At 40.2% G+C, this 22,569-nt stretch overlaps 1 protein-coding gene across 1 annotated transcript in view; it reads right to left on the reverse strand.

Annotated features, from left to right (window-relative positions):
• Positions 1-7,665: 7,665 nt before the first annotated feature.
• The window catches only part of ADAMTS19 (ADAM metallopeptidase with thrombospondin type 1 motif 19), a 246,485-nt gene continuing 231,581 nt past the window's right edge, over positions 7,666-22,569 (reverse strand). Inside the window, exons 22-23 of the mRNA XM_067568938.1 lie at positions 11,315-11,492; positions 7,666-8,124 (exon numbers count right to left, since the gene is read on the reverse strand). Coding sequence (XP_067425039.1) covers positions 7,973-8,124; positions 11,315-11,492 — 330 coding nt within the window. The 3' untranslated portion in view covers positions 7,666-7,972. The remainder of the gene's footprint in view (positions 8,125-11,314; positions 11,493-22,569) is intronic.

Raw genomic sequence — 22,569 nt, forward strand, 5'->3', positions numbered from 1 at the left:
TGATGTTATAACTGTAACATACACATTCTCAGATTAAAGGGATTTTTGGTCAGTAAATTCATCCTTAAGAGGGGGAGAATTAGTTTATTTCATTTAGTTAACAGGTAGTAATATCTATATTAATTTATTTAAGCTATTGATACAGCGTGTTCCTTAGGAGCTTGATCTTTCTTCAAGTCAATGGAAAAACTCTCATTGACTTGAATGGTGTAAGAGCAAGCCCTTAATTCTCATTATTGTATCTGTGATGTTTGTATTTTATTTCAGGGTCTGATACTTTATTTCAGTATTTCATATTTATTAAGTCCCTTTGATTTTGGCTCGTGAAATTTCCTTCCCTCAACCTAGTCACCAGCTATAACCAGTACAGATAATAACAAACACCAAGCTGTCACGCTGTTTCAATTCAGATTCACATTTTATATTATTTCAGATATCCTTGTCAAGTAGTTTTACTGTCAACTGTAAGTTTTAAATTGTTTTTTTACACAAACACTTAAAATAAATATCTGAATATAACTGTTTTTACTTTATGAAAACTTTTGGGTTAAATTAAACATTTGTGGTGTTGCAACGTGAAATTTGCAGAGTTGTGTTAAGGCATACAAACCAGGAAGTGAAAATGACGATACACAAAAGTTATATTGACTAATCTGTTCTTTTTCTCAAAGATGGGTGAAACAAAGAAAAACAAAAAGCTTTAAGGATGACAATTTTTCAGTTTTAATAATGCAGAGTGTTATTGGTGCCAAATAAATAATATGCAAATGTGCATAATTTTAAGCGTTTGACTAGTCCAATTTACTACAATTTAACTCAAATTACCACCTAATTTTAAGCCTATGAGGACCCTCAGCTCCCATTTAACCAAGCAGTAGCAATTAGTCACTTTGCAGGACTGGGACCTATATAAATACTAAACAGAGCCCCAGACACTTTCTTTGTTGTAAAGGTACAGTTTGAAATGATCTGACTTGCAGAGCAGCTCAAGCTGTACTGAAATCATTACTCTGAACAAAATGGCACTTCTTTAACTCTGAAATTTGGCTTGACTAAATAATTTTTCAAATATCTCTGTGAAGTTACATAGTTGGGAAGAGGTGTTGCTCCCTCCCTGAAGTACCTACAGCATGGCTGGTTGTGATGAATGATCAAATACAACATGGAACAGAATCATTTATTGCTCTATCTGCTATTCAGCTTCTAATTTGGTTTTAGCAGAATGCAGTTATTCAGAATTTGGTCAATTAGTCATTCACTGTAGCCCTAAAAGCAGCACTTGTTACTTCATGCTGCCTGGTGTCACGCTGGCTGGATCCGGGGGCCCTTGAGGTGTATTCAGGAGCTCTGATTACTCCCTTCTACACCAGTCTCGCGTTGGGGGTGTCACACTGGCTGGATTGGGGGGGGGGGGGGGTGTTTAGTATAGGTTTAACATTAATCATAATAATTCGTGTGAGAAATGCCATGTCAGGTACTGTTAGAAAGGTTAAAATGTATTAGGTAAAATGATAATACTTATGTTTATATGTGATATATGTAATGGAAGTTATGGATATGTTTGATATATCAGCATTTCAAATTGTGCTGACTGGGTAATGACTCAGACAGGATGGCAGCAGAACAATAGCCCGCTTAATGGCCCATTGAGACACTCACAGGTGCAAGGGGCCCAGGGGGAGAAGCCAGGGATATACCTTATGAGTCACCAGGACTGGCCCATGTGACTCTGGACTCCATTTTGGTTCCTGTAAAACTCCACAAATAGCATGGCCAGGGCCAGGAGGTATATAAGGCAAAGGCCTGGGGACTCCATTTTATCTTTTGTTCCTGTTCAGCTACAGACACATACCTACTTCTGGATCAATTCACTTTCAACTGAACCGAAGGACTAAGACCCATCCAGATACTGGATGTATGCCAGAGGAACTGTACAAGCCTGCAACTCCACAATTCTCCCAGAAACTTGATGTATATGGACTTTCAATCATTTGTATGTATCTGATTTTCTTTGACCCTTCAATGTTTCTCTCATGGTTTGTTTCTTTCTTTTTATAATAAACCTTTAGTTTTAGTTACTTAGTTAGTTAAGTTAGTTCCAAACTTATATTGATCTGGTACTGTGGTTGACCCTCTGGGGTCAGAGGGAACCTTTTTAGGAAAGAGCATAGAGTTTAAATAACTGGTCTCTATACTGGACCTAGTGGCTTGTTGGGAAGCCAGAGACTGGAATGCAGTAAAGGGGGCTGTGTGTATTTGTATACTGGCTTCTTGATAACCGGTTTGGGGGAATCAAAAGCACAGTTTGTGGCTGGTTGGAAAGTCTGGCTTCAGTGCCACCCACCAGTGTAGGGAGAATTTGCTCCCTTTTTAAAGCCTGCCCTAACCTTGGCATTCTCAGGTGGCTGCCCTAGGCACAGAAGGGTCATAGCTGGATTCTCATACTACTACCTCCTTGGAAGGGAAGGGCTTAAACCATCTTTCCTGATGCTCCAAAGAGTGCTCTAGCATACCACATTTGCATTTTTGTTTGAGTCATTGAAAGGCTTTATGGGGAAGCCATGGAATGCTAGAACAGAACAGAAAAGAACAGACTTATCAGACACATAGATGAACATGATTTGTTGGGGGAAGAGTCAACATGGTTTTTGTAAAGGGAAATTATGCCTCACCAATCTATTAGAATTCTTTGTGGGGGTCAACAAGCATGTGGACAAGGGTGATCTAATGCATGTGTGTACTTAGCTTTTCAGAAAGCCTTTGACCAAAGGTTCTTAAGAAAAGTAGGCTGTCAGGGGATAAGAGGGAAGGTCCTCAGATGTAAACTTTCTGCCAGTTGGAGTTGGCAGCAAACAACAGCCAGGTTCAATATGTAGGGGTTCCTTTCAACAGTACAACACAAAACCAGCTCGAGCCCCTACCCAGTTACCTGGGACAATTACACACCAGCCCTTGGGCACCTCTAGAGGCAATACTTTCCCTTTTGTAAGCACAGAGACTGAGTGTAGAAAAGAGACTTTTAATTAAAATAAATGAGGGGGGAAAGTAACCCAGCATTAACTTAGGAAAAAGCTGCAAGCAGGATTCACACACACAAAACCATGAGCAAAACCCCCACACCCAGAGTATGTTGGTCTGCCCTGCTGGCCAGCTGCTGCTCTGCCAGCCACCCTGCCATCTACTCTACTGGCTGCTCTGCCGGCCGCTCTGCTCCAATGGCTGCCCTGCCATCTGCTCCGATGGACACTGTCACCTTCTGCTGCCATCTGCTTCTCTACGGCGACCTCTGCAAGTCAGGTGCTTGCGTTTCACAGTGATTTTCAGCTCTTAACTGTCATCTGGGCAGGAACACTGCCCCATTGCACGTGATTTCAGCTCTCATGATCACTTAACAAAACAAAAGAATCTTAATGGAGTCTTAATTAGCTCTATCTTTGAACAGTGGGGCGGAGCAGGTCAAACCATGTCTAGGGCTCTTAAGCAAAGCCCATACCTCTGGGTAGGGTTACTTATACCCATCCCCGTCTATCTTTCACAGGGGGTCTGCAGCCAAGCCCCTGCTTACCGAGTTCAGCTCAGTCAGGACAGGCTAAACACAGTTCTGCTGCCCTTTGCTCATACAATAAGGAGAACAACATTTCATCATCCCTGCATTTAACACTAACGTGATTTGTAACCCAACACCAGTCAAAGCAATCATTTTGGGCAAAGCAGTGCCATCATGCTGAGCACCTAGGCAGGGTGGGTGTGCTCATGCAAATACAGTCTGGCCCTGAAGCCAGTTTCCCTCCCCGCAGCCAGCTCAGCAAGGGAGCGCTCATTCAGATCCTGCTTATGCATGAATGAGTAACTGGTTAAAAGATCAGCAATAAACGGTAGCAATAAATTGCCTCTCTACATTCTGAAAACTGACTAATATTGGTGTACCCCAACAGTCTGTACTGGGATCTATACTGTTCAACATATTCATAAATGATCTGGAAAAAGTGGTAAACAGTGAGGTGGCAAAATTTGCAGATGATACAAAACTACTCAAGATGGTTAAGGCCAGACTGCACAGAGCTACAAAGGAATCTGAAAATACTGGGTGACTGGGCAATAACATGGCAGATGAAATTCAGTAGAGATAAATGCAAAGTAATGCACATTGGAAAACATAATCCTAATTATACATATAAAATGATGGGATCTAAATTTGCTGTTACCACTCAAGAAAGACATCTTGAGTCATTGTGGATAGTTCTCTGAAAAGATCCACTCAGTGTGCACTGGCAGTCAAAAAAGCTATCACAATATTGGGAATTATTAGGAAAGGGATGGATAATAAGACAAACTATCACATGGCCTCTATATAAATCCATAGTACGCCCACATCTTGAATACTGCATACAGTTCTGGTTGCCCCATCTCAAAAAAAGATATATTGGAATTGGAAACAGTACCAAAAAGGGCAACAAAAGATTAGGAGTGAGGAACTGCTTCCATGTGAAGAGAGATTAATAAGAGTGAGGTGTTTGAGCGTGGAAAAGAGACGAGGAAGGGAGGATATGATAGAGGTCTATAAAGTCATGACTGGTGTGGAGAAAATAAGGAAATATTGTTTACTCCTTCTCATAACACAAGAACTAAGGATATGCCAAATGAAATTAATAGACAACAGGTTTAAAACAAACAACAGGAAGTATTTCTTCACACAACGCACAGTCAACCTGTGGAACTCTGCCAGAAAGATGTTGAAAGCCAAGACTATATCAGGGTTAAAAAAAGAACTAAAATTCATGGAGGATAGGTCCATTAATGGTTATTAACCAGCTTGGGCAGGGATGCACAACCATGCTCTGAAGTTTCCCTAGCCCAGTGTTTCTCAATTAAATTTGGCCATGGAATCCTTTTGAACTCCATAAATAATTGCAGAACCACCCAAACTCTTAACAGTCTTAAAATGTCGAAATAAGCAAGCATCAGCATTTCTCAATTAAATTACACTTACATTACACTTACACTTGATGCCCTCCGCCGAAAAATCCAGGACATCTTCCCTTTTTCAGCGGCGCGGAAAACAGCTGATCGGCGGTGCGGAAACAGCTGCTTGCAGAACTCTAACAGTGTTCCCGCGGAACCCTGGGGTTTCGCGGAACACCACTTGAGAAACACTGCCCTAGCCTCTGTCTGCAGAAGCTGGGAGTGGGGGGTGGGTCACTTGAAGAGTACTTGGTCTGATCAGTCCCTCTGAAGCACCTGATATTAGTCACTGTCAGAAGACCAAATACTGGACTAGCTGGACCATTGATCTGACCCAGTATAGCCATTCTTATGTAATAGAATATACTGCTAGATTACAGTGTGTGATATTCATGAATTTATTGATTTAATTTGACAGTTGTACAGTGCTATGTTGCTCTATTTATCATGGGGACTTCAGAGAGTGTGGTGATTATTGCTGTTAAATGCCTGGATAGACAGGACCATACCATCTTTCAGGAGCACATACATCCTCAGCCGTGTCTCCCAGTCATCGGTTTCTCCAGGTTGCTGAGATGTGGATGTTGACATTGTTAAGGTTTTTTTTTTTTTATTATTATATTTTGAACTCTAATTTGCTATTCTACATTCAGTGTTTAATTTACCTTTCTTTTTACGGGATATCCTTTTGCATAGAAATTACCTAAAGGACACTGCTTCTGTAGTACTCATTGAGGATGAAAATGAAAGGAAATGCTCCTCCAGAGAAAGTGACATGCAACTAAAATTCCAGGAGAACTTTACCTGTCAGAAAGGTGGAATAAGTACTAATTGTTGGACTTTTGTGCTTTATCACTGTGCATTGGAGATGAAATTCCCTCCTGCGCAGGCTAGTACAAGTCCTAGGCAATACTTAAATCCCACTTAATCAGTCAAAATAGGGTTTAAATGGGATTTAATTAGCATGAAGGCCTTTGCTGGCCCTTCTGAATAGGAGTGAATTTAACCCTTATTGTCCAGCTGAACTTGGTTAGTTGACATAGGCTGAAGTGTTATATATATATTCATCAGATTGGAAGGAAAAGTCTTTAATACAGAGGGATTGTTAGAAGAACTGAGTAAATTCTGCTGTGAGTATTTACTGGTGGAAGCCTACAGCTGCCTCACTGAACACATGTGGAAAGTGCTTTCAGCTGTCAGTCATCTCTGTGCACTCTTTGGAGTGGCAATACAGTGCAAGGCAACAATACAAACCTAGCACATTCTAAAAAGCACCTTCTCCATATTTTTCCAGCAAAATGACATTGATCTGTATTGTTTCTTTGAATTATAGGAAGGGCTTAAATACAAATATATATACTTTAAAAATATACTTCACTTGCTTTTAAATTCATCCAAAGAAGGAAATATGCAGCATTTACAGTAGGCAAACACATAGACGTCCAAGTTGCAGACTGCACATGCATCTAATAATCAAGTATTACAGCCATTGAATAAATGAAAGCTGTAGCTAAGGTTGCAGCTAAACTTAGATATTAACTCCTGATTTCACTCATTTGCCTCTGAAACTTTCCGTCCTTGGTGTCAGCCCAAAGGCAATTTTTTTGTGCAACCCCGACTGCCTGTGGATAGCAGCTACGTTTGCAGCTCCAACCACTCCTGTGTCCAACACATTTTTCCTACCCTCAGTTTGCAAAGGGGTTTTCAGGAGACAGCCTATAGCTGTCTTCCTCTGCCCTGGTGCTGTGGGACTTCTCCCCCAGTTCCAGAGCTTTTAGAGCCCATTTATGCTGCTTGCAGTATAGAGGGGAGGAGGACTCGTCCTCACACAACTAGTGCTGACATACAGTTGGTTTTTTTAAAAAAGGAAAGAACCCCAGTAACATTTCAGATGCACAAAATCGGAAAAATACAAAAAAAGTAAGAAAGAGGTTTTATTTTTTTTATTGAAAATGTAAAAATCATGTGAATCATGTACAATATTTTCTCATAAGGAAAATTTTAGCTGTTTCATAATGTTTCACAAAACTGTAAAACATTTTATTTGTATAAAGACTTTTACAAAACAAAGATGAAACTAAAGCATTATCACAAAGCTATCTTCTAAGTCATCAACAAAGAACTGGAAAAAGTTTAACAAATTATGCATACAAGTGTCAGGAACAAGGACTCTTCCATTTGTAGAATTGCAAAGAGGACAGACAAAGGCATGGGTCTTTTGTAAAAAACATTTAAAATCAAGTGACATGTTAAAACAGTACAGGCATGTGGTTTCATAGGATGGTACCAATTCTAGAACTTGTGTTTCTCTACACTACCTCAAACAGTGCAACAGTGATTCAGTGTAAATCTCTACAGTGTTTCATTGATTCAATACTTGTGTTCAAGTATGTGTTCATGAGCATGATCAAAATCCCTACATCACTATTTTGATTTTTTTTTTGTTTATAATAGATTATGTTACAGTAGATTCTCTCCTACAGTATGTCCCTAAATCAAAGAGCAACTGATTTCACAATACATTCTGTAATAACCTGTTCAACAATGTTAGCTTAGTCACCTCAACATCTGTTGCAAAATAAACAAGGTCATTCTGACTCTGAATGCCAAAAAATTATTTAAAAAAAGTTGGCTTTATTTCCATATACAGCAAAACTATTCAGCTAAATTAAAATAAATTCAAGATAATATGAGGGGTTTTTTTTTTTTTTTTTTGGCAACAGAGAGATGACCCTATGGAACATAAACATTTAAAATACTATTTTTTAAAAAAATTCTGATATATGTATCCAAAATTATTCATATAATAATAATGAAAACCTCAGAGGATAAAACACGAAGGATGTCTAACCAAAACAATAAAGCATGTCTGGCAGGCAAAAATAAATTAATTTGATTAAATTATATGTAATCTGATAATATTTGGTCTGAAGAAGCGTGTGTGTGTGTGTGTGTGTGTGTATAAATAATGAGATTGCAAAGAGCTGAGAGCCAGCCAGCCTGCCAGAGGTCAACTCTTTTGTTGCATTTTTTGCGCATAAAAGTCCCTGCATGTCTCACAGCAACGTTGATACCACCTCATGTCCTGACAGAGGTTCTTCTCTCGTATCACTCTGCAGTATACAGGCCACTGGTCTCCCAGGCACTTGAATGTTAAAGCAGCTGTGAAACAACATACAAAAAACATAACTATATGCCTACACATTCAAATAGTTCATTTGATAACTGAGACAGAGTATAATATTCATTCATTCTATTACTGCTTGTTATTGAATTTGTTAGTAAAGAATCAGGTAGCAAAGGTGTCCTTAAGGGTATCTAAGGGCATCTGACACAACCCACCTCCCTGCTCCATTAGGTCAGGAACCAAAAGGAGGACTGGGTGAGAGCAGATGCTAGGGGAGCTGATAAGGAAGTGACCAGCAGGAATGGAGATAGGGTGCTGGGACACTTCTGAGGGAGGCAGCAGAGAGAAAAGGAAACTGGGAGGGCACTGGGGTTCTGTCAGGGGGAAGTATTGGTTGGGGTGAAGCTAGTTTATTTTTTTAACAGGAAAAAATCCTATCTTGGTGACATGTTGCCAATATTTTAACAAGTAGAATTTCTGAGGGTCAGCTAAGTTGACCCAACAGCTTTCCTGTCACGAATGCTGTACGCATATAAGAAGGCACAATTTCAAGCTAATAGTTGCAAAAACAGTTAGAAAGTCTCACTCAGACATAAATAAAGCAAATATCTTTTATCTAGAAAAATGGTCACTGCAATACATTAGTAATGACAATCCACAGAGAGAGATTGATAGATTTCAGGACTAGGACAGTGCAGCCCGGCCAGCCCTGATCATCTCATATCTTTATTACTGCAGTCTGGCCAACGGCAACCCCCTCAAGTCCATTCAAAATGATGTTGCTAAAATTATCTTCCTGACTCATCACTTTGATCATACCACCTCTGAGTCCCTCCTCCTCTACTGTGTCAAACACAAGCTTCTCTTCTTTACCATTAAGGCCCTTTATGGCTTAGCGCAACCCTACCTAACTGTTCCATTAACTCTTCATGCCAGTGATTACCACCTTCATTCTGCCAGTGTTCCCACCATTCAAAACCATTCTGTGGAAAAAACCTTTGCACTTACTTCCTCACAACTGCTTATGCACTCCTCTTCAGTATCTAAAAAGCCACTAACTTATTCTCCTTAAAAATCCCTCCTTAAGACTCATCACGCCATAATGCCTACACAACTCTGTCAGCTGACCATGATCAGGCAGGGTCCCAGAGCCTATGCTACGACTCGAGCCCAGAAATCTATACAACAAACAATGAAACAACCTCACGGTCCAAACCCCGTGAGCCCAAGTCGGCTGGCACGGACCAGCTGTGGGTTTCCTTTGCTGTGTAGACAAACCCACAGAGCTCTCCCTCTGTTCCAGTCTGCTCAACCTGAAGCTGCCAGGCCTTTCTAGCTAGCCCCTGGGCTCTGGCTTCCTTCTATTAGTCACACCCTGCAATTTCCTGCTGCTCTTTGTAAGGAATTCCCTGATCCAACCAAGGTGTGCCACTTTCGTAATGAGGGTTGACTAGCTTCAGCCCTCCAACCCTTAAGGGGCAAGCCACCCTGTTACAGAGACTCCAAGCACTATTAAAAATACAAATATATAATATAATGAAATGTGCAAATAACATTAAAATATAAAGAACAGCAGAATGGGGCATTAGAGATAGACCCAGGCCAAAGAAACACTAAATTAGGAATTCCTTGAAGTGACAAGGTTAGGCTCAAATTAGATAAGATCTGTGCAGCTCTCCTTCCATTGAGGGAAAAAACATATGAGATACTTCAAAACCAGAAACCAGAATAGAAGTCAAAAGCTATACCTGAAGAAGCATGGGTGTCTATAACAGTATGTAACAGTATGACTGTAGGTCCAAGTGGCAGACCTACTCAAGGGAAGCATTGTCTCTATGCATCTGGTTGAACGGGCCCTAACTCCTATTGGCTAAGGCTGACTTTGAGATTACATGCACTAGTGCTACACCTTCTGATCTCCTCAGATAACTCAGCCTTATGGGGCTCCCTCACTTTAGGCCTTCAAAATAAGTCAATAAATTTTAAATCAACCTGAACTTTCAATGTTGTGTATTTCTGTAAGTAGAAATTCATCTGAGGTATGGAGATGACTGTCTCACTGGATGGAAAATGACACAGTGTAGGGAGGACAGTCTTCTAATGCTGATAGTGTTGGGCAATTGTGAACAAAGACAGATAAAACATGGACAATTCTGCCTATATAAGGAGGTCTGTAAGCCACAGCTGTTATCTCAGTCATCCAGCAAGCTGAGACCTTGGGCACTACATAAAATGCTTTAAGGGTTAAAACTTCAAAGGGGAATTCCCTTCGTTAGCTCAAAGGGAGGATTACAAACAGGTTGAAACATTAGATTTGCTTTCCATGCAGGAATAATCTATTTGACAGGAGGGTTTATCCTAACACGGGCTCTGAAAAAATCATCTGGAAAGGTTGTGCTGGCCTATAGCAAATCTTTGAATACACCCCAGTCATGCTCAAGGCTCGGACTGACCTTCTATGGAGCTGATGATGTGACCCTAATCAAAACTCCACTAGGGTTTTACTTGGAGGACAATTGGTAGGGTTAACAGATCTCCCTCTACACTTGTAGTAGAATTTCTTCCAGACTCTCTAATAGGAACTAGAAGTTGAGGAACTTTGTGCTTTTGAAAGGGTCTCAGTGAGTTTGTCTCAGACCTCTTTATGTTGAAGATTTAATCTCATATCCTACATAATCATGGACAGGTTTAGTGACCTAGTGAAAGACTGGCAGAAGGAACCATTTGTACAAGCTCCTTAAACCAAGCCCTTCTTGGTCCTGTGAGGACCATGCAAATGTTGTTTGGAAAACTTTGCCATACTAAACTATATATTTTCTCAACTATATACAAATGCAATTAATCAGAAAAATAATCCGTTTGAAATAAATTTCTAAAATCAATATAAATATATCTACATTTTGATGTTTAGTAACAATAATACAATGGAATTCCACACCACGTCCCATCCATGAATAGCATTGTGCTTCACAAACTTTTTTTAATTAAGCTTCATAAAACCCCCGCAAAGTATTTTTATCTGCAATTTACACATGGGAAAACTGAGCCACAGAGATGTTAAAAATGGCATACCTACAGTGGCCCATAAGTCAACAGGAGATATAAGGATAGGATCTAGATCTCCTGAGCTTCAGTCCTGTGTTTTTAATCACAAGTCCATCATTTTCCTTCATAAGGAAAGACAGAATAAGCTAACTTCTGCACAGTCGTGCGCTTTCTGCTTACCTAACCTGGGTGATGTGATTGTGTTTACATTAATTTTCTCATTGCAGGGTTGAAGATGGCAGGGTCTGTATGCTGCAGGCTTCTCTGAGGAAAAACATTCATTGCCATGTCTTCCTGTGATCTTGTGCATGCATTGGATTACTCGGGACTGCATTCCTTTGCCACAGGTAATGGAACACTACAAAAGATGGAGGAAAGGCATATGTCAGAATTCTGTTTTTTCTGTAAAAACTTGGAGTGAAATCTGACCCCACTGAGGTCAATGGGAGTTTTGACAACAGTGTGGTCAGGATTTCAGGCAGAGTCATAGTTTCATAAATTTAAATAGATTAAGAACAAGCGAACTAGAAAATATGGTAATGTCTAATATTTATGGCAGCAATTCACAACCTATGGATTATACCCTGTGTTGTATTCTGCCTCCCTCTGAGCCAGAGGGGGAGGAGACACCTTCCATGCCCAGGTGGGCAGAGTCACACCAACCTTGCTCCTCCCCCACAGAAGTGGGTAGGCACGACAGTCAGTATAAAAGACAGGACCTCCTGCTCAGTTGTGGGTGAGACAGTGCGGGAGACAGACGCACCCTGCTTGCTCCAGGCTGCTGACTCTGCTGCCAAAAATAGATACGCCCTGCCTGCCAGAGCCTTGCCTGTAGGGGAACCACCAGGACTGCCACTGGCCACCTATCTTGAGGAGACTGAGGATGCCCTGTGGACCCATATACACCCCGAGGGGTGGGTAGGAAGTAGTCCAGGGCAGCTGACTCCAGGCAGCCAGAGGCACAATCAGCGCATTATGGCTGGATTCCTCGCTGACCCAGTGGCAGAACACTCCTCCACTGGTAGGGCTCTGGGTTAGACTGCAGGGAAGTCAGATGGCCCTGTGTCCCCCTGGGATGGCAGCTCCCCCTCTACCTCAGCCCCTAAACTGCTTTGGTGTGCAGCCCTATACACCAGTGTTTGGTGCTGCCCCTGCCTACAGGCACAGAGCTCATAGACTGCATACTTATCTGGCCCTGCCTGAGGGCCAGGGTTGATAGACTGTTTATTGGCTAATTCCTCCTGTCAGCAGACGGTGATTGAGTGAGGTGGTGTGGCCTCCCTCTAACCCAGAGTGGGCCGAGTGACTAGCACCCCTCTACACACCTTTTCCCCTACTCCAAAAGGCTAAGAAACCTTGCCAGAGTGGGACACTAGTTCCATCTACCTGTTATAGTCAGGGCCACACATGAGTGGTGGAAAACCAAAGCAAAGGAAGCCTCTGAGCTCCCTGTTTCTGAATTTGCCCTCAGTAAGTAGCAAAAAAAGATGGGTGGAACAACAGAATATGCTCACAGAGATTGGAGAAGAGGAGCAGTGGAGGATGGAGAGCCTGCCATATTCCCAACCCTACTGCTAAATTGCTGCCCTCACTGAGCAGGGTGGATACCGATTCTTTTTAAGTCTGTCTACTGGTTTCTCTTCATGTTTTCTTCAAGCACCCACCAATCCTGAAATGCCTCTGCTCAGCTCTTGCAAAGGTGTAGGCACCCCAATGGATTTTTTTCTTCCCTCCAACGCTCAAGGGATCCATGTAGTGGAAAGTGTGAAGAGGAACTGAGAAAAGGGGAGAGAAATAGAAAGAGGAGAGACGGTCCTGTGTGGGAAGATGCTGAAGAAAAAGGAAGAGATTCATGAGGGAAGGAGAGGCCTAAAACAACAGTAACAAGAAAATAAGAATGAAAAGTGGAAATCAAACCACACTAAAATACACAGAAAAAAAGAGAAACAGAAGAAGCTTGATTAGGGACTAAAAGTGCGGAAACAACAGGAGAGATGTGGCAACCGTATATATGGCAGAAATTCACAATCAGAGAGGACTCCAACCCAAAAAGAGAGAGAATCAAGGACTTAAGAGCTTCATCTACACTAACTGTAACATACCTTTTCATGTGTATAGTCCTGCAACAGGCCATGAGGAAGAGGCAAATCTCCATGGATATAATATGGAATCTATGGAAGTGGTGCCAACAGAACATGACCATGGTGGTAGATAGGCAGCTTATGTACTCTTCAAATGGCACCTGTACTGTAGAAAGTCATGCCTTTGTGCCAAGATATGTAACAGTAAAGCAAACACTACTGGTGCTCTGCATGAAGGCAATTTCATATTAGCAACTGCCACTACACTGTAAAATTGTTCACTCATTTGGTAAATGAGTTATAGTTATAGAGTTTAAGGCCAGAAAGGACCACCATATCATCTAGTCTGATCTCCTGTATATCACATGCCACCAACAAATTACAAGCCTTTGGGGCCTAATCAAGACTGGGCAATGGTTGAAAGCAGGAGACACTCAACCACAGCAAAGAAAGCCTGAACAGTTGTTTCCTCTGTGATGTCCACCAGAACAACGTAATACATCAGGTGTGATTGAAAGCAAGAGCATATGACTCCTAGCATAAATAGGCAGCAGACAGACATTCTTCCACACAGTGGAATGTGATTATTATGATCCAAAATCTGGACACATCCTTTAGCAAAGTGGTGGCCAGATCAAGTAAGAATCATGTGATACAGCACAGACTTTTGAGACTGATAGGTTGTGGAAATGTTAATTTGCCACTCCATTGATGTCTCTGATTGAGCATGCTCAACTGAGCTAGTCTGACATTATATCAACCTGGACCACTTTCTACATTTGGGAAGAAATATATGTGCCATCTGGAGGTGCGGTGGGGAGAGCTTTGCCAAACCATTTATCTAAGTTCTGTAGGAGGTGTGGCGAAAACGTTTCAGGCTTTGGACTCAGGATTAGGCTCCATAGAAGCTAAACAGTGGTATAGGAGTAATCTTATCATAATGACATGATGCATGCAAGTACGTTATACCACACACACAAACTTGCACAAAGAACTAACTGTGTCATCAAAGCCCAATCAGCCTTGCCATGTTACTGTTGCCAAGGTGAGTGGTGTCAGAAAAAAAAAATAGTACAGAAACAGTAGCTTTCTTTTTCCATAAAAATGATTGTGAAATAAAATCCTGGAAGGCAAACTAGGGCAGTGCCTCAGAGATGCACATGAAATCTAATTTGAACTGGTGAAACACACCCTTTCTCCTTTGCTGACATTATATTCACTGAATCTCATGAGACATATGTACATTAATTATCCAGTCACATATGTGCCATTGTTTTAAGTGTAATTTCATAGCAAAATGATGATATATTGTTGCCATTTGTTCCCTCTCTGCTAGATCTAGATCCTGAAGTTTTATTTCATCCATATTTTTGCAGTTATATATTTTATTAAATGTTCTTGAAAGTTTTATAGATGCCATGGGCTCCAGTACTTTGTATTAATGTAGATAAGACACACATAGCCTGTAAGCAAGTAAATAGATGCCATGGGCTCTAGTACTTTGTATTCATGTAGATAAGACACACATAGCCTGTACAACATTTTTATTTAAATCTTAATTCTTAAACAAGTCACTATATGTTTCCGATGCCTTATTTAACATACCCTGAAATTAGGGCCGTTTTAAGACCTTCATAGGCCCTAAGCACACTTACCTTCGTAGGCCCCCCGACCGAAATAACTAATTTGATTTTAAGCTATTAATAAATAGTTTTTTAAATAAAAAAAAATATATATATATAAATTATTTTTCGTAGGCCCTGAAAGTTTCGTAGGCCCTAGGCACTGTGCCTATTGTGCCTAATAGATAATACGGCCCTGCCTGAAATACATCTCCTAACTAGAGATGGACTCAAATCAACCCTATATCAACTCTAGTCTTTGGAGCAGAAGTCCAAACTTTGTGGCCTGAGCTCAACTGTACTGATAATGCACCTGATCCTGCCTTGCACTTTGTGCAGTCATCTATAGGCACAAAAACAGGAGTAAAACTGTACTATTCTGATTTGGTTCACTAGCCACAGGTGTAAATTACTTCATCCAACAAATCTAGATATGACTTAAACATATACTTTATTCAGACAGCATTCAAGTAAGCCACATAGCATAGTTCTCTATTTCTACAGGTCTGTTTGCTATGGTAAAGAAGCTACATTAGTACTGTGGAAAATGAGGGAAATATCTAAGTTTTTTTGTTTCCTTTTATAAATAGCATTTGCAACTGTGTGATATTAACTTGCCTGTCTGAGTAGAGTTAAATAAAGAAGGCTGTAAGGAGCAAACCCACAGAAAATAAACAAACAAAAAACAGCAAAGATTAGATAATACAGAATACCAAGAGTTCTTAGAAGAAACAACAGGGAAGCTATTAACTAAGACATATACCCCTATTTGGATTCAATTGGGCTAGCGAAATTTATTCTCCCAAGTCCAAATCTAGGATCATAGAGGATAGTAAAACCTTAAAGATGCTGGCCTACGGAAGAGGCGGGGTTATGTGGGTTATCATCAGTGGCTAGAGATGAGTCTCTACCAGACAAAAACACAGAAAGCATGCTGCAGTTGTGCAGGCTATGTTTCCCACCCTTTGAGAGAGGTGAAAGAAGTCAGGCCTGTCACCTGAGAAATGTGCACTAGAGATGGCCTAATGGGCTATAAAGCTCACCCTGCAATTGTGGCAGGTATAAAATACAATACTGATATCATGTAGGTGCAGTCAGTGGGCCTGATTTTGCTCCCACTTCCACTGCTGTAAGTCAAAGTAAACGAAGGTATACTGCTCTACAAACAGTGCAAATGAGATCAGATTGAGGGCTACTGTAGAATTCCAAAAATATAATGTATTTTCCTTTTTAATAGTGCAATATGGTGCAATATAGTGCATATGGTCCAATACTGTGAACCAAAGCACCTAGTGACTATACTAGCAGTCCTGTCTATAATTGGAATCTTCTCAAACTAGGACTCTCTCATCAACTCTGCATTAATATTTTGTTTTAAAATTGTCTGTAGGGGAAAAAAATCCCAATAGAACTCCCTTTTCTGAAATCTCTGGCTATTTACTGTTCAGATGTAAGAAATATTTTGGTTTATGATAGTGGTCAACATGCATACATGCTAAATAACTCAACACATGGAGTGTAGTTATTGACACCTTATGTTAACAATGACCAAAAATCCTTGTGATTTTATTCTTCACAACATGTCAATGACTTCTAAGATTTAAGTCTTTTAAAATTTTACAGGCTATCAGAGGAGGAGTTTCTCTTTGCTGCATTTTGGTGGAACATAAATTGAGATGTTTTGGATGGTAGACAAAAACAAACAAACCAGCTTTCTTCTCAGTTTTATAAGAATGCATAAAGTTTATTTTAATGATCATGGTTTTGAAAACTTTGTGTTCAAAATACTATGCATTTCTCTTACAATGTGCTACAAGAAAGAAGTTGGCCATAATAGCTCTTTGTGAATTCAGGTTTTCCAACTCTCTGTCCTGGGCCTTAACTACAAAACCGTTCTTCCCTTGTCTTGTCACAGTTGTCTTAATTTTTAACTTTTTTATTTTGTAAAACTCTTAACGCTATCACTCATTTAAAAAATGGTTCTGCAAATGCAGCATTGTGGGTATCCACATTTAATTGCTGTCAATGACTTCCATATTCAGTGCTGCAAACTCAACCTGGGATCTGGTAATCAATCTGTGCTCCTTCTGCTTCATACATCATCACCAGTAAAAAAGATTCTGCTCATGATCCATGAGCCATAAAATAATCCAGGTCACTTTCCTGTTGCTGTAAACATATATTTCTGGTCAAAAATATGCAGATAGTTCTCTGAATTCACAGATAGATAAGATACATAGAAGTCAAATGGTGCTGTTTTTGGAAATTCACTGATCGGATCATAAAAGAACAAAAAGAAGCTTGAAAACAAGCAGTCTAATCAAATTCTAAATTATATATATACCTCAATCATCTGATTTGCAAGAAATGGTGACAAAGCAATGCAGGATGGCATTTAAAACAAATATGAATTATTTGTATCTGCTAACACACAGACTAAGAACCAGATTCTTTGTGCTTCTAATAAGTGCTGTTTACACATCCTGATCCTGGGCTGGGTCTGTGCCCCCCTCAACTCAGGCATACTTTAGAGCATCCTCAGGGTGCTCATGTGACAGTTTACAGGTTGCCCTGGCCATTTCTTTTTCTCCTGGCCATGGAAGGGGGTGGATGGTATGGGTGATGCTATGATGGCCCTATGTCACCAGAAGATTCTTCAATGCTGCAAACCAGCCAAAAGCAGACATAGGGCTGAAGATCTGGGCCTCAGTTTTGACACATACTATACTATGTATGCACTATACACTTTATGTAAAACAAGCTTCTCTCAACCTCCTTCCCAACCTAACTCCACTTACTTATTTCTTCTCATCAGAAACATTCAAACTGATGCAAGTGCAACCCATTAGATGTGCAACTGTCAATTTTAAGCAGCAATTCAGGCACCTTATCAAAACTGTGCAGTAGTTTTCTATGTTTAAAAATACAAAATGATCTTCAAATTACAGCAAAATATATTTCCTACTTATGACTATCAATATCTTCCATGCTAATATGTTAGGTAATGAATTTAATCACAAAATCTATGCAGTCAAAATCTCTAATGAAATAATTAAATTAATTATACATAAAACGGCCCTACTCTCAACAACTCCTTAGTAAAGTGTGGAGGGTCAGCTGGTGTCCTCTGTAAATCCTCATTTAATTTCAACCTACTCTACATTACTATGTACTGGGAAATGCTCTCTTATGGATTTATTTTTTTTTAAAAAGAATGTCAAACTTGCACAGACTGTAGTTCATTTTTGTGGAGTGATAGTTATTTCTTACTTCTGACTGTTCAGGTGACCTACATTTTGAGGCCATGTAGCTGATTAGCAAAAATTCCCACAAGACAACTGTGTTTGTAGGTTTAGACTAAATGTTCTAATATGCAGTCAGAGTTTTTTATGTGGCTGTTAATCTGTGCATTTTGGACACAGTCCTAAAGATACTGTAAAACTGTTCAAGCTGCAAGTCATGTAAAACATTCCTGTTAAAGCCTCTACTAAAAATAAATAAATAAATAAATAAATAAATCTTGGATAAATATGGTTAAAAGCTATTGTTAAAGGGGGGTGGGGGTTGCCTGAAAACTACACATTCTATATGAAAGCTGGCCTACCTTTGAACTTCTTTTAAACATAATTTTAGGGACTGAAACCTAGGTGTTAAATATAACAATCCTTACATTTGGCATGCACAAGGATTACCCAAGATTCCTTCTATCTGTTCCCTGCCAAAGATATATATTTTGGAGAGAATACATATTCCCATGGCCAACAGCTGAGGAAGGTGCTGTAATGCCTTAGTTGTTTCCAGCTGGCTTCAGTAAGAAGTAGGAATTCCTAAATTAAGGGAAAAATTGTCACTGGCAGTCAGTAACGGTCAAAATGTTTCTCTCAGCCAAAATACTAGGCAATCATTACAGAACCTGACACAATCTACAATAAGAAGTGCCAATCTGTGACAATGTTAACAGAATTGACTTGGACAATTTGTCTTCAAGAATAAATAGATTGCTCAAAAAGGCGTTTTACAAGTCTAAGTAACTTTCGAAGTGGAGAGAGATGTTCTTATAAGGAAACTCAATGATGAGTTCTACTGGAAATTACTAGCACAGCATTCCTAATCATTTATGTATAGGTTTGTCAGTTCCAGCATTCAAGCAGTTTCAACCTTTTAATAAAGTGAGTGCGAAACAAGCATATTGAAGAATAAAAAATTGGTAACAGTACTCATAAGGTTTGAAAGGTTTGCAATCTTTTTTGTTTACTTTGCATTTTTTTAATGTAGTTTGTTTTGTGATGGCTGGTTTTAGATCATACCATGTATTTGTATAAATGATTTTGTTTAAATGAGGTTAACAATATTCCCAAAAGTTGTTCGTCAAGCTAATCAGCTTTTGCTGTAGCTGTTTATGTCCCGAATTATATCTACTTTATTTGTACTGACATTTGTGCATCAGTTAATCACACGGAAGGGGAAATAATGATCCAAATAAACCATGCCATTCGAGTTCCTTCATGCCTCAACTGCAGGAAGATCTTTGGCACTCTCAATTCTAACTTACCCACCATGGTATCAAGATGCCAAATACAAAATGCTGACCCTGCATTACATTTATCTGAGAAAACCCTGGTTTAGCTCCTTCCTATTTGTAACCATTTTTACTTAGATTTTTTCTTGTTTCCCTTCCCTTTTCTGTACCTTTTCTTTCACTGTCTTTCCTGTTTTTCATTAGTGTAAGAAGACTGCTGCAGAGAGGTGTCTGCTGTAGTGTAGCCTGACTTTGGGCTCCATCTTATCTTGGTTAAGGCTAAGATTTTGTCACAGGTATTTTTATTAAAAGTCATGGACATAATGCGATCAATAAACAATAAAATCATGGAAATATACACACAGTAATGCAGTTTTCACTACATCAATACAGAAGCTTTTAAATTTCCTATGAAACCTGATATAATTTTGACTACTGACAAGATTAATTGTTAGAGTGTAAAATCATAATGTACTAACAGTTAGAGCTTTCCATGATTCTGAAACAGCATTTTGTACATCGCCAGGTTGTCAGCTTTGATTGGGTGTCTGTCATTGTGCAAGATATCTTTGTAAGACAAAAATGATCTCCCACAGTCCACACTGTTAACGGGCACAGATAAACACCTCAGAACTATTACAGCCAGAGTTGGAAAGTGATTTTTTAAGTTGCACCAAAATTCCACAACGTGAAGGCACTTCATTTCCGAAACTGCACGGCTATAGCTACAAAACTCGGCTTTTGCCAACTCATTGTCTTCAAACATGGGAATAGACTCAAATACATTTAGTGCCGCAAGGACAAGAAATTTAGCCTGATTGGGATCAAAGGCTCAGCAGGTGTTTGAAAAACTGGCAGTGGGTTAACAAAACTGTTTAGAACCATTCATGTAGGCTTTGAATTTGTTGCTGTTTTCGCAAAGGGCTTTCTTAGCTAACTGGTTGTCATGCCATTGAAGGACTTTGCCCAACTGGCAACATTGGCCAAATCATTTGCCACCTTATGCGATCTGATTTCTGTTTTTTTGGAGGCAGTGACAGTTGCTATTATTCTTGGTGCAAATGCTTCAATTGCTGCAATATCTGCTTTTATTTCCATTGATTAACTTAAAGTGACCACATCTTCAACAGATGAACTACAGCTTCGTTCTCACTCCTCCTCAAAAAAACCCACATAATCCTGCAGGTGACTGGTATGAAAACAGACAACTTCAAATCAGCTGTTCCAACTGTGGGATTAATGGGGAAGGTGGAATTGCAGCCACTTTCCCTTTATCCTGAAACAATGAACGGAGCTGTGCTTTGCAGGCAGGGCAGGCAGTGAATGCCCATTTTATGACAATGACAAGTTCATTTCCTTCCCACATGTTTCTTCTCCAGGTATTGCCCACTAAGATGAGAAGATGTGCAGTGCATGTTCTGTGCACTGCATTCAGAAAAAGTGCTTTGAGGCTTCTTTCCCAGGTTTTATTCATATATGAAGCATTGTCAATGACAAAAGCAGTGACTTTATTTCAAGGAATTCTGCATTTCTGAAATGACTGCCCAAGCCCTGTTACCCAGGGCTGAAGTTGCAGAGGTCAGGAAAAATCATGTAATCCATAACATCTATGACAACTTGTAGCCTTAATCTTGGTAAGCCATTCTATAGATGCGGCCTATCATGGAATAACCTCCAGCCCCTGCTCTTGAGAGTCCGAACCTAGGCTCCATCAGTGTTAGCATTACCATGGAGAAAAGCTGTCTTGGTTGTTGGCGGATAAAAACTAGGTCTGTAAAACAAAAATCACTACTCCATTACGGGCTTTAAATATTAGGACCAGTATTTGGAACCGTCTTCAGTACCAAGCGGAGACCCAGTGGAGAGTTGGGCATCAGTATGCTATATTTGTAGTGTCTTTCTTGCTCAAGAGCCATGCTGCTGAATTCTGCTTACACTGGAGCTTCAATGTAACATTGTTCAGTTCAAAACCCAGTGAATTACAGTAATCAGCTAGGAGGTGAACAACAGATCTCAGTGGCTAGGACCTCATGTGAGAGGTACTCTCCCAGCAAGATGAAAGTAGAAGCCATGCTTGGCACTACTGTTATCTGCGTATCTAGGACCAGCAATGAGTTCAGTAGGATCCTGAGGCTTTTGCACTTCCTTGATAATCAGAGGATGTGAGAGCTCAAAACAGGAGTAAGGTTAATATCCTTGCTAGTTTATTAAAGTGTTTCCCTCTTCCCATCCAAATCACCTCCATCTTCCTTATGGAGAAGAGTTAGGAGTTCTTCACTCTCTAGATCTCCTAAAATGAGCCAGGTTAGCAAAACAGGAGAATGCACTGCCCCTAACCACCGTTTTCACCAAACCTTTCTTCCTGAAGACCTCCTGATATCTATAGGAAAAAAGGAAAGAGGTACTGGGAGGCATCCTCCCATTCCCATGGATCTCCAGGGGTATGCAAGGAGGATAACCGTCAAAGAGTCTCTTGAGGCTTGCCGGCCCCTTACAAGCCATAATAAGTTTATTGATCTCATTCTCTGTGACAGGAAAGTCCTAGGTTAGCTGCCCAAACCTTAACTTTTGGAGGACCATTTAGAGCAAGCCATCGACTCCATGCCTTACTAGGCTTGTTAGTTCCAAATGTAACTTGGCTTGTTAGAGAAATGATAAATCTTATTGTATGGGGCAGGATGACCACCAGTCAGCCTCTCCTAAGACTTATGGTGATGTGTGGCTTTGGATGCTCACAAGGAAAGCTAGGAGCTAAACTGGCTCTGTCTATATGTAAGGGAGAGTCAAGCAAAGGATGGTTCTTCTCCTCCCTACAACTATCCAGGGCAACTCAGGAGAAGGGAAAGAGAGAAGCTGAGAGCCAACAACTAGTTATAGCTCCTTGATTCTCTGTTGCAGTCCAGATCAAAGCAGACTGCGGTCTGCTGTAAGTTTGGTCATCTGGCTATTGTTTCCAAAGGGAATACATGTCAAATAGGAATAGCTGATGCATAGTGTATTTTAGCCACCCCCAGCTCCTGAAATGCCCTCTGCAACATAGGGTGCAGAGAGGGAAGAGTAAGAACTCGCTATACTACCCATGGCAATTCCCCCATGGATGGCTTCTATTCCCCTTGCACTGTCTAAGCAGGACTAAAAGGAGGAGAAGAGTGTGGAGAATTTGTCCCACAATATTGATTGTGGCTTCTTGATCTTTTGAAAATAATATGTTTA

Source organism: Emydura macquarii, unplaced genomic scaffold (genome assembly GCF_026122565.2).
Source record: "Emydura macquarii macquarii isolate MOO-44397 ecotype Brisbane River unplaced genomic scaffold, CSIRO-AGI_Emac_v2 contig_2897, whole genome shotgun sequence".
NCBI classification, from domain to species: domain Eukaryota; kingdom Metazoa; phylum Chordata; order Testudines; family Chelidae; genus Emydura; species Emydura macquarii.